The 18,176-nt window shown below is 41.0% G+C and overlaps 1 protein-coding gene across 4 annotated transcripts in view; it reads right to left on the bottom strand.

Moving 5' to 3' along the window:
- Positions 1 to 255: 255 nt before the first annotated feature.
- Positions 256 to 18,176, bottom strand: part of TCEANC2 (transcription elongation factor A N-terminal and central domain containing 2) — a 36,890-nt gene continuing 18,969 nt past the window's right edge. For all 4 annotated transcript variants that reach the window (XM_060005295.1, XM_060005308.1, XM_060005299.1 and 1 more), the window contains 2 exons: positions 9,044 to 9,237; positions 256 to 1,265 (listed from right to left, as the gene is read on the bottom strand). In XM_060005295.1, coding sequence (XP_059861278.1) covers positions 1,077 to 1,265; positions 9,044 to 9,237 — 383 coding nt within the window. In that variant the 3' untranslated portion in view covers positions 256 to 1,076. The remainder of the gene's footprint in view (positions 1,266 to 9,043; positions 9,238 to 18,176) is intronic.

Below are 18,176 nucleotides of genomic sequence, written 5' to 3'. Positions count from 1 at the left end.
GCAGTGGAAGCACAGAGTCCTAACCACTGGACTGCCAGGGAATTCCCTAAATCTCTCCCTTTCTACTGGCGCCTTCTTTTCAGATTACAAACATGCTCCAGTCTCCCCTAACCTAAAAAACCTTTGGGTCTTGCTATCTCCCTCAGATTCCTGTCCAATCATTCTTTATTTTCACCAACTATACTCTTTCTCAACCCAAAACACTTTTCAGTGAACAAGCCATACCTTTGGTTTTAGGGACAAAAAAGCCCCAGTTTATTATTACTTTTTTAAAAAAGCAAATATCACTTACAAAATTGTTCAAGCAAGTCTATATACGGGTATTTCATTTGAAAATACATATGTATATAATTTTTCTCCTACAGTAATTCATTTCAAGAGCAATTTCATTATGTATCTTCTACAGAGCCCTAAACCGAGAGAGCCAACATATTCAAATAAACCCCAAGGTGTGGGGATGCTTCAGGACAGTTCCTCATTAGAAGCCTCAGCATGGGGGCTCTGGAGACCAACGCAGGTCTTCCAGGGAGAGCTGCAACGTTCAGATAAGTGAGTTCTGGAAAGAAGGGGTAGTTGGCGGGCTCCGGCAGGCTCACCCCTGGGGTAGAGCAAAGAGTACAGACAGGGGAGTTCTGAGAGGCACTGGAGCTATCTAAACTCAGGGGGACGGAACTGAGTGAGCAGCTGTGGTAATTGAGTTTCAGTTACCTGCAGGGTGGCAAAATAAAGTAGTAACTTCATCTGCCTGACACGGAGGAAGTTTAGAGGTGTCCCTGGCATATTCACAGTGGAATCCGTCACCCTTTCACTGTGTTGGGTGATGGCAACCGTACTGCGCTTCCTAGCGACAGCAAGCGCGCATCCTGTTAGGCAGCACCCGCGCACTCCAGCTAATGAAGCATTTCCTGCAGGTCTGTCTCCCAGGGCTCTCTGTATCCTCTGTCTGAAGGAATGGCACCATGGGAAAATTCAGCACCGCCAGCATCAGCCATCGCCCAAACTCAAAAGAGTCTTTGAATGGCAGAGAAAGGCCCATTTTCCTTTCTGCCCAGCCCAGGGTTGGAACCATGCTCAGGTCATTTTTTGTGGGTCTGTACAAACGTGCCGACTGGCAGCGTGCCGTTCTTCACCTGAGCCCGGATTTCAGCTCGATGCTTTAATGTGAAGACCAGGGCTCTCACTGTCCGCCGGTATGGCCCATTAATGAGGCGGGAGCAGAGATGAAACGTTTCCCGTTCAATATTTTCAACCAGTAGGTGATCCATCTGAAAAAACAGCAAAATTATCAAATTAGGGCCTTGCATTGCATAAGGATTAAAAGCAAGGGAGGCTGGAGCACTTTGCTCAGAGGCCTCCATTAATCAACTGAAATTCAAAGACATCTACTTCCTGTCACAAAAGAAACAGGAAGAGCAAATTAATTCCACCCTGGCAATTAAGGAACAAGGCCATGTGCTTTGTGACAGGGACCTCATTCACAACCCCTGCCGGGTGGTAATATTTGCCATTATAACAGGAAACTGGCTTGAACCAAGCAATGGGTTCTGGGCCCTGGGCCCTGTACTTTACCAACCAGGAAACGAAGACCAAGGATAATAAATCAGTATAACAGTTTATACTTTTTTGTTTGTTTTTTAAGTGACTTTTAACCCCTTATAGCATTTTAAAAACAATGGGTCTGGATCCTAATATGTGTGTAAAGCAGTTTATAAATCACTTTTCACATTTACTGCTCACAACTCCTACTATCTCATTTTATAGATGAGGAAACAGATTCAAAGGTAAAGGAGTGCTCCAGATCTTACAACTATTAAGAGGCAGAGTTGGGACTCTAACTCGGAGCCCCCGACTCCAACACCCATGTTTCTTCCCTTTCACCATACTCACTGCCCCCTTAACCTTCAGAGAGACCAGCTGAGTCTGGAGAGACCTCTGCAGGGTCAGCTAAGCAGAAAGGGGCCTAGAGGATAGGACCTGTGGCAATTCTGGGGTGGTCTGGCTCAGGCCCAAGCCCTCCTGAAGTCACAGGCCTAATGAAAGCAGGACAGGTCTGAGACTTTTGCCCACACGATCTGGATCCAGGCCAGACCGGGTTGCTGGTCAGAGACCCCCTCACTTCGTTCCTTTCCAGGTGCGTCGCTCACTATTCGCCTCCCTGGTCCTGACCCTGGCCCAGCCTGAACAACCTCAGCTGCTTTTACACACCTCTATGCCTCTGCGCAGGTACACGTTTCCTCAGCAAGGTGCAATTTCCCTAGGAAACTCATTCCTATTTGTGTGTCAAAGCTTAGCTAAAAAACAAAAAGCAAAAAAGCAAATCCTAGTTTAAAGGACTGAAAGTTCCCCTTGGGGCTGCCACAGTGTCCCGAGCTTCCCTTAGTCATTTTCATAACATATTATAATGATCTATTTTTTTGAGTTTGTCTTCCCTGAGAGTGAGTTCCTTGAAAACAGGAAACAAATTTCTCTCATTTGCTTTTTTCCCTTCAACTCTTTCCCTCCCCACCCTACCACACATTCAAATACTTACTCAGCACTATGTGCCTGGGCTGAGGAAAGAGCAGTGAACAAGGTCAACACAGCTCTTGACTCCACAGAGAGCACGGGTTGGCTGGAGACAGATAGAAGCAGGGACTGCAAGTGTACCGAGGGCTGGGAAAGAGGATATGAGCGAGTTCTGGGGCACAGAGCTACAGCAAAGGGACCCGACCCTGGAGGGCAGCTCCTGGCCTCAGGAGGGAACGGCATTTGACGTGAGAGCTGGAGAATGAGAAGGATCAGGCCAGGTGAGGTGGGCACTTGCTTGGTGATGAATTCAGTGAGCTGTACATATATCTTTTGTGTGCTTTTCCATATATGTACTATACTTATATTTTATTTTATTATTTTATTTTTATTTTTTTTTTTGCGGTACGCGGGCCTCTCACTGTTGTGGCCTCTCCCGTTGCGGAGCACAGGCTCCGGACGCGCAGGCTCAGCGGCCATGGCTCACGGGCCCAGCCGCTCCGCGACAGGTGGGATCCTCCTGGACCGGGGCACGAACCCGTGTCCCCTGCATCGGCAGGCAGACTCTCAACCAGTGCGCCACCGGGGAAGCCCTATACATATATTTTAAAAAGGAAAAGTTTAAGGAAAAAATGCACCAAAATAAAAAAAGGATCACCGGACATTTGATAAGTGTCCTAACGAAAGAGAGAGACCAGCAGACCAAAATGAATATAATAAAGAAACCTGGAAGAAATGAGGACCACGCAGGGAACAGAACAGGACTGAGAGAGAGAGAGAAAGAGAAAGGGAGAGAGAGAATGAATATCCAGGTCCAGACATCTGCCTAGGTGTAACAGACAAAAGGTGTTCAGGGAAGTTTGGGGTCCTGATGACTGACTGATTATCTCCAAGGCTGGTGCTGGAGTGAGTGGACGTGGTGCCATGGCTCTCCAGAACCCAGACTCCTTGAGCTTTTCATGGCCTCCTGGGTGGGCACTGAACTAGCCCCCAGCCTGAGGCAGCCCAGGTACCAGACTACTTTACAAGGCTATAAGGGTGGCTGGCCATCTGCCCAGCATTTGTCCAGCAACATTTGCAAAAGAGGCTCCTCACCCCAATGAGGGTTCCTCGTCCCAGTGTGAGGATGGTTAGTCACTGACTGTTTAGAGATTCACTTAATACGACAGGCAAGAAAAAAGGCTTTTTAAAAAATTTTTTTTCTTTTTTTGAGGGGAGTGGTTGTTAGGGGAAGAAGGGTATGTGTACATTTGCAAAAATAAGTCATGGCCATTCCATCAAACTGTAGTATATATAAAAAAGAACCTTGAGAGTGCCTTGAAATTCACAGAACTGGATACTTATTCATACTTCATTCAGCAAATAGTTATTGAGTCGCTACTCTGAGTATGGTCTGATCTAGGTATTAGAGATACCCAAGCAGAAAACACCTGACCCCCTACCCTCTAAGAAGTCACAGCCTAGAAAGGAGAGGCATGTACACAGAAAACCAAGGGGCAGCAGGATAGGTGCTATACCAGCAATGTGATGGGAATAAGAAGCAAGTAGCTAGCAATTCTCATGCATGCTTCTTGTTAAATGAAGGTCAATCGGAATGAAGAAATGAAGAAAAACATTTGTAATATTAAAATGTAAATCATAAGGGAAAATGATTCATCATGCATCCTTGTGTGTAACATGTTCATTGAACGAAGTGAAGAATGCCTACCTTATAACTGCCTTTGGATAATCCAAACCTACCCAAGTTGAGAGTCCTTCCCAATGGATTCTAATCTAGGTAATGGGTAATTTAGGTAAGCCCTTTTGGGTGAAAGGACCAGAGTCTTACTGAGACTTTGAGAAAAAGGGGTTTTACTATGAGATACATGTGTATGAATGGAAACAAGAATGCTGTAAGAAACCTAGGGATTTATTTACGGACCATATCCTTTCTCTGTGTCTCTCATGATTTGCCTGGTCTCTTTTTCAAATGTTTTTCCTCCTCTCCATTTGCCTTACTTATCAATTCTAACTGCCTTATTCTCTCCCCCTATTCTACACATCTCTACCCATAGCTTCTGCTTCCTCATAACTCCTCCAATATCTCTTCTGTTTCAAAACTCCCACTGTTGCTTCTTGGTATTTCCCAGTTCAGTTTCCCAGAGACAGAGAATCTGATTTGCCTTCCTTATCTATTTGTACCTGTGCGTTGAGTATGTGTTATTCAGTTGTCCAATCCTGGACAAACTGGCAATTGCTGGGTGAAGATATAAAACACATCCACCCAGAGCTGTCTTTTGTCAAGGATTCTGGACTCAGAAGAAATGCTGCCATAATCAATTAGTGATGTCTGCCACATCTGTTAAGCTCTTTAAAAACAAGGGAAGAAGCTCTTCTTCATGTGTATACCTTAAGTGCAGAACTTCCCACACTGTATTGTGACTATTCATTTGCCTACTTCCCTCAGAGACTGTGAGCCCCTCCAGGGCTGGTACCATTTTGGATCCACTTCTAAATTCCCCATGCCTAGTAGCATAGGTACTGGCACATATTAAGTGCTCAGTAAATATCTGTGAAATGAATTTCCTCTTTCCCCATGTATACCTCCCTCCTTTTCTGCTCTTTTAGTAACATCCTATACATAGCATATGAAATATGTTTCTATTTTATATGTATTTTCTAGTTAGCAAAATCCAACCACTCTTACAAAGGCTAGTTCAAGTGCTTTTTCATGAAAGCTTCCCAGATTTCCCCATCAGATTTCATTGTTCTGTCCTTTGTGTGTTTATACCACTTGCTAGTAACACTATTTCAGACATATTTCATCCTGCCTCGTACTTAGTCAGTCATTTACAGGCTCTTAGTCAGGAGACAGTAAGCTTTCTTAGGATAAGGACTGCAACTCATTCATGTTTTCATTCTCCTCTGGCACTAGTAGTAGTAGAACTAAACATTTGGTGAACTGAATACCCACTAGAAGCAAACTTTGTATGAGTTTTCCAATAGCATGATTGGATTTGTACATATATACCCACACTCCTTTTTGACCACTTGAATACATTTATTAAAGAGCTGGTCAAAGCCAGAGGTACAGTCTGAGGCCATTAAACAAAGAAAAAACTAACAGTCCCATATGGGGATGTACCCCTGACCTGGATCTCATTAGCACCATCTGACAACCAACTGGGCCAACCAGCCAGTGTTTCATAACTCTTAACGATAACAGGCTCACTTTGAGAATCAGATTCATTTTTTTTAAATGACATAATAGGAAAATGATCACAGGCCGTGAGGTAGGAAGGAGAGTGGATAATGAGGAAGGGGAAGTAAGAGAATGACACCACAGGGGACGTTCATATGAGGAAAGATCTAAAAGACAGGGAAGAACAAAGAAGATCTGGAAGGGAGAAAGTAAAGGGGAATGGAGTGTGGGTCTCAACAATGGAGATTTTATTCATCTATTCCTTTATTCCAAGAACAAGGAAACAATCCATGAATCTGGAAAGCAAGATGTGTAGAGTAATAAAGAGATGCACTTTTGGGCTGTGTGTGTATATTCTTTATCTGTGGCTTTCACTACTAAAGGATAAGACCAAACAAATAACATAGAAACATTATTTTCTATAAAAATGTAATGAGTGGATTTGAAAAAACACATGCTAAGATCAAATTGCAAAAGCTTTTTAGTTATTGGGCCAATAACTTATCCAATGGTTTACTACTGCCTGATATAGTACATTTATGGAGATCTGATGTCTGATTTGAATGCACTCAACATTGGTTACTGTCAAAGACCAGATACTGGATTAGATGGTTCCCTAATATGAAAATATTTCGGATGATGATGGGTGCTAAGAGTTAACTTTATGTAAAAAGTGTTTGTATTTGTATTTTCTGACATACCAAACTGATAAAAAAATACTATAAAATGTTGTTTATGCAGGGAAAACAGATTGATTTTCTTCGGCCAAGGAAGATGGCTAAGATGCACACTTTTAATTTTTAAAATTTACTCTTTGGGAACAAAACCATTCAACTATGCTTAATCTGATATTTTTTCCAATTACACTGGAAAGCACTAACGAATGTATCACTTTTTAAACTTTGCTTTGTAACACTTGAGTGCTTACCACTTGATGTGCCAGTTAAAGGATAATTAATGGATAAACTAAAAGGATAATTATTATTGAGTTTAATATAGCAGGCAAACTGCTCATTAATCCTTACAAGCATAGCTTCATTATTATCATTTACTTAAAAAGATACCACAGGGAACTGGTATTTACCACCACATTAACTACATATTATATACCCACACTCTATGTTTCTGCAATAATTTTGGTTTATTTTAAAAATAAACTTCTTTTAAAACATCAAATAGCGAGTCTTGTTGGCTAATCGATACTCCAGAAAATTAGACTTACAACCTTCATATTTTTTTTCTCTCTTCCAAGGGCTTAATATTCATATTAATATTTCCTTGGGAAAAGTTAAGCAAACACAGTATATTAATTCACTGAACCATCAAATAGACATTAAAAATTATAAATATAAGAACAGAAATATATAGAAAAGTATATACAAAATGACACTAGCTGATATTGATCAAGATTAAAAATACAACATAAATGTGGATAATTGTCAATTTTCTGCAACGTTATTTAAATAATCAATAAAAATATCTTATGGAACAGTTGGTACATAATTGGCTCTTAATAAGTCTGGGATAATCATAACTTGCCCAGTATTCATTGAAAGAGCTACAGGGACTTCCCTGGTGGCACAGTGGTTAAGAATCCGCCTGCCGATGCAGGGGACACGGGTTCAAGCCCTGGTCCGGGAAGATCCCACATGCCACGGAGCAACTAAGCCCGTGTGCCACAACTACTGAGCCGGCGCTCTAAAGCCTGCGAGCCACAACTACTGAGCCCACGTGCCACAACTACTGAAGCCTGCGTGCCTAGAGCCCATGCTCCGCAACAAGAGAAGCCACCACAATGAGAAGCCCACGCACCGAAACGAAGAGTAGCTCCTGCTCACTGCAACTAGAGAAAGCCCGTGCACAGCCAAAAATATAAATAAATAAATAAATTTATTTAAAAAAAAAAAAACAAAGAGCTACAATAATTTACCAAACAGGAAATGCACCAAAATTAACAAGTTAACAAGACTATGTCTGGATGGTAGGTTCAATGGTGATCTTATTTTTCCTTTCCATATTTTTTCATTTTCTATCATAAGTTTGTATTAAAAAACCCCAAACTTTATTTTTTAAAAGTAAATAATATACCACAAGCCGATTTGCCTTTCTTTTGTGGATACATAACAGATAGAAAGGTTAAAATATTTTTTCAGAGAATGCAGTGACAGATCAGGTATTTAAATCAGACTTCTGAATTGCTTCTTTTGTTAATAATATTAAGTTATTCTTTAAGGATACATTATTAGGGATACCCTAAGAGGAAAAAATATGGATGTTATATGTCTGATTTTTACAGAATATTAATTGACCTATAAGATTTATTTGATGATGATTAATACTATTGCTAATGAGCAAAAATTCTTCCAGCATGTGTACCTCAAACCACTAACACCATTCTAACTGTTGGTCATGAAGATGATAGGGATTGTGCAATTGACTATATACATTAGAACTAAAGGTATGAGTGCTGACCGAAAATGGAGTACAGTCTTTTCAAAAGACAGCTATGTATTTTGCCATTGATATTCCGTAACAGAGTCCATCTCAGAATTTTTGCTTCAGTGGAAAGGGAAAGAATTTTATTTATTTATTTTTATTGAAGTAGAGTTGATTTACAATGCTGTGTTAGCTTCTGGTGTACAGAAAACGGATTCAATTTTATATATTCTTTTTCATATTCTTTTCCATTATGGTTTATTACGGGATATTGAATATAGTTCCCTGTGCTATACGGTAGGACCTTGTTGTTTATTTATTTTGTATATAGTAGTTTTTATCTGCTAATCCCAAACTTCTAATTATCCCTCCCCTAACCCCTTTCCCCTTTGGTAACCATAAGTTTGTTTTCTGTGTCTGTGGGTCTGTTTCTGTTTTGTAAATAAGTTCATTTGTGTCATATTTTGATTCCATATATAAGTGATATCATATGGTATTTGTTAGGGTAAGAATTTTAAATGGGAAGGAACCAACATTCATTAAGTGACTTCTAACCACCAGGCACTGTCCTATTCTTTTGTATATATGGTTCATTTAATCTTTCCAATAATCTTAGGTAGTAGGAATTATAATCTTCATTTCACAGATAAAAAATCAAGTCTCTGAAATGTTAAGAGATTTGCCTAAGGTGTCACAACCAGCACATACTAGAGCCAGGGTTTTAATTCATGTCTTGCTAATTCCAAAGCCTGTACTCTTTATACAATACTGTCCCCCAGAACGTTTACAAATCCAGAATCTTTAAAAAAAAAAAAAGTTAGAATAAAGCCATAGCACTTAAGACTATGAAAGCTCATTATGAAAATATGAAGGTCATTTAACCCAGAGTACCTAGTCATCACATTCCAACCAGGACATTACCTCCAATTCCAAGGCTTCTGAGAGTAATTTCTGGGCGTTTTTCCTAAATGTCTCGGTTTTGGAATCACTTCGGACTTCTATAGAAGGTCTATCCTTGTGTTTTTCAATGAAAGTTCTCCATTCAGTGTAAACTTCTCTGGCAAGACAAGCCACTTCTGAATCTGAGTGTTGACGCATCTTGTTCACAGTGTGACCTGGAACAAGAGAACAGAAACCAAAGAAAAGGTTGTTCTGTATTCTTCTGAAAGGTACAGAACTGGAAGGACTAATGTGTGGCACTTAGCAAGTCATTCACACACCTAAGGATGTAAAGGCTCTTGTGCAAATGAAGACCTGTTTCTAAAAGGCTGAGATAACAAGATAATCACTGGCGGAGAATCACTGGGCTAGCCAATGAAATAAGTCATAAAACAGAAGCACGATCAATAGATACTTAAAATGGAACACCTAAGGTACCAACTCCTTAATCCAAAAATTGCAATAAAAGAAAACGAATTAAGCATTTATCTTGTCTTTTCAGTACATATTATATTTCAGGACAACCAAACAGTCCTAAGTTATTGACAGAATATTCTTTATTCAGCTAATAAATGTGATAAAATTGACAGAATTTAAAAAAATTTTGTGGCCCATGATGAAATAATTCATTCAGGTGACAATCAACAGTGGATGAAATCAGTCAATGAAAAGTTGATGGGGAAATGTACAATGGAAAGATGAGGTGTCATCATCTCCACTGATCAATCTTAGCATCCCTAAGAGTGGCACTATCAGATAGAGGTAGCACTTCACAGCCCTACCTATGAAGTAGTCTTACACCCTCCTCCCAAGGAAAAGATGAACCATAACCCTAGTAACTAGTCATTCAAAGCTAACCTCCAGTTTATAGAAAATATGAGAGACAGAGGAATAAGTTAAATTACAGCGTAAGAAACAAATCCAGAATGTGGGACATTCTACAGGACAACATTCAATCATCAATGGCACTTTTAAAAAAATGGGAGTAAGGTTATGGATTGCTAAAGATTAAAAGAGTCTTTTGAGTCCAAACTATCAAATGTGATGTGTGATCCAAATCCTGACTGGAATAAACCAATTAAAATATATTTTGATATAAACAAGAAATACAAATATACACTGGTTATTCAATTATATCAAAGAATTATTGTTGATTTTGTTGAGCACGATGATGGCATTGTAGCCATGTAAGAAAAGATCCATATGTTTTAGAGATGCATACTGAAGTATGTAGAGCTGAAATGACAAAAGGTCTGAGATTCCGCTTTAAAATACTTCAGTAACAGCACAAAAACACAAAAAAGGGAAAGATAAAGTGAATGCGACCAAACCTTAATAGTTACTGAATGTAGGTGAAAGGCCTATGGGGGTTTGTACTATTCTCTTTATTTTTGTGAATGTTTGAGATTTTCATAATAAAAATGGAAAAAGAGGAAAGGGTCAAAAAATATCATATGCAAAAGTACTTAGATAAAAATAAACACATAGAAAAGCCAAAGAAATCAAGTAAACATTTAGAATTAAAGTTCAAAAAGTATTAGAATATAAGGTAGGTATACTTTTAAAAACAATCAATAGCTTTTTTATGTCAGCAATAAACAGTCAGTATAATAGGGGGAAAATCATGCTTAAACTAGTAAAAACCATAAACCACTTAGCAACTCATTAACAAGAGGGGGTTGCATGCCCATGTGCTGTTTGTGTATGTGCCTATCTCCTTAATAGCTCTGGAACCACTCTTAAACTCCATCCCGTCACCACTGACCTTGCCTTAGGGCATGTCGCCTCCAGATGACTCCAGCAGCCTGACTGGCCTCTTAATGCCACCTTCCACACTGCAGCCAGAGTGGTCTTTATTTAACTTTATTCGTTTCTCTTTCAGGGATATTTTTTAAAACATTAATCTGACCATTACACTCCACCACTTAAACCTTTCAATCCTATATCCAAATTCTTATCTAGTCACACAAGTACCTTCACTATCTGCCACCTTCCCATCTACCTTCTAGCTTCATTTCCAGCTATTACCCCACTGTCATCGATACTCTAGCTACTTGCAGCTCCTAAGACACTTCAATATTTTTCTCACCTCTTTACTTTTGAACATATACTCCAATGAGCATTTTGTCTGCCTGGAATATTCCTTCTTCTCTCTTCATCTGGTTAACTTACATTCTGCCTTTAAGACTCAGTTCAGGAGTCCCCTTCTCCAGGAAGTCTTCCTTAATATAATAACCCCCAGTCTTGGCTGGTACCTCTCCTCTGTGCTTCCTTAGCACCTCATGCTCCTGTTCATCACAATAACTATTATAATTAGTTGTAATTATCTGATCAGTTATCTTTCTTGCCCACCAAAGAGAGCTCCTTGAGGGCAAGAGCTGTGACACGTTTATCTTTGGATCTCCAGCAGAAAACAGGGGCAGGAGAGGGGATCGGGAGAGTGGGTGTTTGGTAAATGTTGGGGAATGAGAAACCCAGATGAGGAAATACATATGTTTTGACTAAAATATATAACAGAAAATTTGAATGAAAGGGGAAAATATACCATATTATATGATGGAAAGACCAGTACAGAGATGTCAATATAGAAATTAATTTGTAGATTTAATGTAATTACAATAAAAAATCTTAGAAGGCTGCTTTTATTAGAATACATCCAAATAGCTTTAGACTTATTTTAGAAAAACAAATGAGTAATAGCATAAAACAAATGAGTAATAGCATAAAACTCTTATGTATTATGAGGTATAACTAGCCTTATATGCTATTGGAACATATTATAAAGCAACTAAAATTATATGGACTGGCACCAAAACAACAGATGGATAGATCTGTGGAATAAAAAGTGAAGCTCAGGGGACTTCCCTGGTGGTGCAGTGATTAAGAATCCACCTGCCAATGCAGGGGACACAGGTTCAAGCCCTGGTCCAGGAAGATCCCACATGCTGCAGAGCAACCAAGCCCATGCACCACAATTACTGAGCCGATGTGCCACAACTACTGAAGCCTGCACGCCTAGAGCCCGTGCTCTACCAACAAGAGAAGCCACCGCAATGAGAAGCCTGCGCACTGCAACAAAGAGCAGTCCCTGATTGCCACAACTAGAGAAAGCCCGTGCGCAGCAACGAAGACCCAACGCGGCCATAATTAATTAATTAAGCTCAGGAACAAACCCTATTGTATATAAAAATTAATATATAATAAAAGAGGCATCAATGAACAAAAGGAAATGGAAAAGAATTCAATTTTGGGAAAATGGTCAAAATATTTAGAAAATTTCTCAGATCACACCAACTGCATAGCTCAACACTTGCTTGATTTATTTACTCCTCACATGTCGACTGAAGGCCTACTCTTTGTACTAGGTACGCTAGGTACTAGTCATGCAGGGCTGAACAAGAAACTGTCCCTGCTTTAAAGGTTCTGTGAAGAGCATCCTGGAAGTAACTTTGAAGGGAAGACAAGATTCTTTAACTTCTCTCTCTATCCCATTATCTCCCAGGAATTTTTATCTAGTCTTTCTGCTGACCAGGGAAAGAAGTACATCAATACTCATCACAAGGAAGAAGGTGAAGGGGAGGAATGCAGAGCCCTCATTAGAAATATCTCAAGGTGCTTCCTAGTTAGCGATGCTTAGTGAGGTGCTTCTGAAACACATGCCACTTAAAGCTGAAGTCACTACTCAACACTTTCCTTTTCTGGCTGGAGTTCTCCATATCCTTGAGATTATTCACTCAGAAAACAATATTTTGTGCTGTTGGTCACTGTTGTGGATGGTAAAAACACAAAGGTAAATGAGACACTGCAGGACCTCAAAGACCTAAATTCAGGGCATTTTAATACTTTTACAGAGCACCTACTTAATGCCTGGTGCTGAGGATACAGACATGAATGAGACATCGTCCCTGGAATTTAACCTACACTCGCCCTGCCAAAGTGTGCAAAGAAGATTTATGTATAAAAATATTCATTACAGTACTGTGTACAGCAGCAAAAAGTTAAAAACAACCTACAAGCTCACCATTAAGGGTCCAATCTGTTAAATGAATTATAGTCCATTCAAACAATGAATACTTGGCAGCCATTAAAGACTGCAATAGCGGGCTTCCCTGGTGGCGCAGTGGTTGAGAGTCCGCCTGCCGCTGCAGGGTACACGGGTTCGTGCCCTGGTCCGGGAAGATCCCACATGCCACAGAGTGGCTGGGCCCGTGAACCATGGCTGCTGAGCCTGCGCGTCCGGAGCCTCTGCTCCGCAACGGGAGAGGCCACGGCGGTGAGAGGCCCGCATACCGCAAAAAAAAAAAAAAAATACAGGAAAAAAAGACTGCAATAGCTCTACGTGTAGTAACATGGAAAGATGATTACTTTACTCAGATTCTCAGAAGAGCATGCACAGTATAAGCCAATATTTATTTTTAAAATTACAATTGTGTGTATATATATATATAAACAAACACATATATTTGTTTATACACAGAGAAAAAGAGTCTAAAAGAATTTATAATGAAATTATTAACAAGGGTCTCCTCTGAGCAGTGGGACTGTATGTATCTATGCAGTTCAGCTCACAATCTCATGGGCTGGCTCAACCTGTAAGCAATCCTAACAGCACGGGATATGCTATACTAGAAGTGCATTCAGGTTTCTTTGGAATAGAGATCCTTCCCTTCATGTGTTCCCCACCTTATCCTTTTCTCTCCCCAAGACAGGCACTGTTGATCCACCTTTATATACAAGAAATGAAGATGCACAAGTCCCACAGAGAGTCCTTCTTCTTGTCAAATCCAATGGACCTTTTCCATCGTGACATTACTTGATACCTCTGTGGCATCTGTCACTGCTGCCTTTTTCCTTCTGAAATATTCTCTTCCATTGCTTTTTGAGATATCACCTGTTACTGATTCTCCTCTTCCTTCTCCATCTCTTCTGCTGGCTGTACATGCCTTGCCCAACCTTTAATTACCTGTGAACCCCAGCTGGGACATTGTCCTTGGCCTTTTCTCTTCTTTCTTCACCTGTTTTCCCTGAGTAATCTTACCCACTCCTGTGGTCCAACTACCATCTGCAAGCAGATGACTCCCAAATACATATCTCTAGCCTAAAGGCTCTCACTGAGCACAATACCCAAATATCCAGTCCCCTACTGGACATCTCTACCTGCTTATTTTGCAAGCACCTCTAGCTCGACATTTCTAAAATGGAAAATGGAATTCATTATTATCCCCCTCAGTCCCTCCTCCTGTATTTCTTGTCACACATGGCACTAGCATTCACCCGTTATTTTAGGCTCCTTAACATTTTTTTTTAAGATTTTTTTTTTGATGTGGACCATTGTTAAAGTCTTTATTGACTTTGTTACAATATTGCTTCTGTTTCATGTTTTGGTTTTTTGGCCCCAAGTCATGTGGGATCTTAGCTCCCCCACCAGGGATCAAAGAGGTGGGGGAGCTAATGCACCCCCTGCATTGGAAGACGAAGCCTTAACCACTGGACCACCAGGGAAGTCCCTAGGCTCCTTAACATTTCTTGCACCTTTTCCTTTTCCTCATGTCCCTCTTTATTCTCCCTGCTGCCCTGATTCAGGTCCTCATCACCTCTCCACACGTCTACTGCAATGACTTACTAATCAATCTTTGTCCCCAGAGTGGCCTTCTCCAATTCATCCTCTATATTAAAGTCAAATTAACCTTTTAAAAACACAATTTAATCACATCATTCCCTTACCAGAAGCCCTTCAATGGTTCTCTCCTCTGTCCTCAAGTTAATTTCTAAGTATAGATTCAAGCCCTCGATGACCTGGAACCTCTTTGGCCATACCTCTCACCATATCTCTCTCTTTCCTTCCTCTCCTCAGTCCCAGCCCTCCTACCCCTTTGGCCTCCAGGTGCTAAGTTCTAGCCATAGAAAGCAGTTTGCATGTCCTTGATAGGGTCAGGCTGTCTGGCCTTCTTACATTTCTGTACTTAGCTCACACTGCTCTCTCTGCCTAGAAGGTTTAAATGCCACTTTTCCCTCTAAACTTGATGTAAACATCTTGGGTGCAGAGCCCCATACCTTACTCCTTACTCCAAGATAGATTCCCAGCTCCCAGCATAGTGCCTTACCACAAAACAATCAAGAAATGTTTGCGGAACTGAATCAAACAGTTACATTACAAAGAAAAAAAAGTTTACATTTGGCTTTCAAATTGGCTTTGTACTAACATTTCAATATGGATGCAGTAGATTGGGAAAATCACACAATTGCAAACAAAATAATGGAACTATACTGTAAAGAACTGAATGAAAAGTTTCTAATTCTTACCCATTGCTAAGAACCCTTCCTGCTTACTACTTGCCCAGGGCTTCATGGCTAGTGAGCATGGAAGCCAGGACCTGAGCACAGCAGCCTGACCCCAGAGCCTGCATACTTAATGCCCCAACACCCTGTCCTTCTCTGTTATTAGGGACTGGCACACAGAGAGAGTGTCCAATAAAGTTCTGTTAAGATAATGTTGTTCACCTTCTTGATATTCCTAAATCAGAAGAGCCAAAGGGCAGAAGTCTTCGACTCTCAGGCCAGGGCAAAGGAATCACTGCTCTTGGCCTGCAGGGGGCAGTACACCTCACAGATACTCCCACAGGAGCCCCACCTGGACTGGTCAGGAGGCTCTCCCAGCACCAGGGAAACCACCCCAAGAAGGGCAGGGGGCTATGAGGAGACCTGGGGGATGCAAGCTTTGCAAGCAAGAGGGTGACAGAAGGAAGAGTAACAGCAGGGAAGGCACTGAGTCTGGGGCAGGAAAAGAGGAGAGAGGAGGCCTAGGGAACCCTCTTCTATAAAAAACAAGACAGAATGACAAACTTTAAATGAAAAAGGGAATTTCATGATAACAATAATGACAGTTAGCCACTGCACTGAATGCTTTACATTTAAGTCAATGAATTCTCAGAACAACCCTATGAGGTGCTATAATGATTCCCCGTCTAACAGGTAAAGAACTAAGGAACTAAGAGGTTAAGAAACTTGTGCAGGACATGGCAAGTAAGAAGCAGGGACAAGTTTCAAATGCAGGCAGTTTGGCTGCAGAGCTCAAGTATTAACCCTATACTGTTGCCTCCAGTGATCATACAGTCCTACCTCCTCCTGATCCAGATGGAAAAAATGAGGCTCCATGACCTTTCCCCAAGGTCACAAGTTGGTCAGTAGCTACATCGAGGAAGTTAATGATCTGCAAAAAGTCATTATTTGCTCCATGAAGTTTATGTTAAAGCAAGCAGTGCCTCTGGCTGGTCTTATGATCTAGGTCAAGTCCCTTGGGTTTAAGAGTTCGGGGCTTCTGCATCCCAGCACATTAAGACAAATTCCCTGCAGGAAGCGGTCTTTTGCTCATTTAACAAACATTATCAAATACTTAGTAAGTAACAGGCCCTGTGCTAGACTTTGGGATAGAATGTTGAACAAGACACAGCCCTTTACTCAAGGAGCTCCAGGTAGGTCTAAGCACAGGAGAAGACACCTAAACAAAAACAGTGCACCAAAGTGTTACAGGTCCTAAGATAGTATCGAAGGGGGAAACCAAGGGCCAAAAGGACAGAGGAGTCAATTTGGCTGGCAAACGGGCCAGGGAATATCATGAAAGAGGCAATTCTCGTCCAGAGTCTTGACAAGCAGTAGAATGAATAAGAGCATAGAACCTGAAAGAGCACAGAGTAGTTGGAGGGCTGTGGTAGGCAAAATAACAGTCCCCAAAGACATCCATGCCCTAATCCTCAGAACCTCTGAATATGTTACCTTACATGGAAAAAGGGACTTTGCAGATGTGATTCAGGTTAAGGACCCCGAGATGGAGAGATGAGCCTGGATTACCTAGGAGAGCCCAATCTAATCACATGAGTCCTTAAAGGCAGAAGAGACAGAAGAGTGGGTCAGAGAGATGAGGTGTGAAAAGAATTCGACCCACCATTGCCAGCTCTGGAGATGGAGGAAGAGAATCACAAGCCACAGAATGCAGGTGGCTTCTAGAAACTGGAAAAGGCAAGGAAACAGATTCTCCCCTAGAGTCTCCAGAAAGGAATGTAGCCCTGCCAACACCTTGATTTTGGCTCACTGAGACCTGTACTGAACTTCTAACCTATAGAAATGTAAGATAATAAATCTGTGCTTTTTAAACCACTAATTTTCTGGCGATTTGTTATGGCACTATTCATAGATAATGAACACAGGAGCTTATCAGCAGTTCAGGATTGCTGAATCTATGGGACAACTTAAGAACAGAAGGCCATTTGAAAGTTCCTTGCCACTAACTTATCCCATGAACTTGGGCAAGTCAAATCACATACCCATTCATTCACTCACTCACTAACTCATTTATTCATTCAACAAACATTTTTTGCTTCACCAAGACGATTATGTTTCATCTGGGTCTTAAAGGACAAGTAAGAGCTTGCCGTGGACAAAGGTGCATCTTTGGGTTTCAGGAGGTGGCATGACATGGCATAAGTCCACCTTAGCTTTGTCGCTTATTATTTGGTTTCCCGACCTGGGGCAAGTTACTTTAAACTCTCTAAGCCTCAGTGTTCTCATTTGTAAAATGAGGAAATCAGTGTTCTCATTTGTAAAACGAAGAAATAATAATATTTACCTTATAGAATTGTTATATGGATCAAATGAAGTCGTAGATGTGAAAGCACTTTGTAAGTACAAGGTTTTTTGTTGTTAATCAATTATAAATGAAAATCAGATCAATATGATGGACTTAAAACTTCTCCCAGAATATTTATACCTACAGTATTGCAGAAGTGGGGCATGCCTGCCTACCAGGTTGAGTGCAAGGTCTAACTCCACCGCCTCATCAGCCATTTACTTAATATCCCCACCCACTGGTTTCCTTTATAATAAAGGTATTCAGACACAGAGGCCCCATTAGGTGCTAGATCCAAAGGCTTTTGCCCAGCTGGCCCTCAACTTCCCAGACCACTTGAGAACAGTGAGGTTACTCACTTCCCCTGCCTCTCAAAACACTCTCCTTGGGCTTCCCTGGTGGTGCAGTGGTTGAGAGCCAGCCTGCCGATGCAGGGGACACGGGTTCGTGCCCCGGTCCAGGAAGATCCCACATGCCACGGAGCGGCTGGGC

Source organism: Delphinus delphis, chromosome 1 (genome assembly GCF_949987515.2).
Source record: "Delphinus delphis chromosome 1, mDelDel1.2, whole genome shotgun sequence".
Classification (NCBI taxonomy): domain Eukaryota; kingdom Metazoa; phylum Chordata; class Mammalia; order Artiodactyla; family Delphinidae; genus Delphinus; species Delphinus delphis.
Note: the sequence above shows the minus strand (reverse complement) of the source record. Positions and strands in the feature narration are given on the sequence as shown.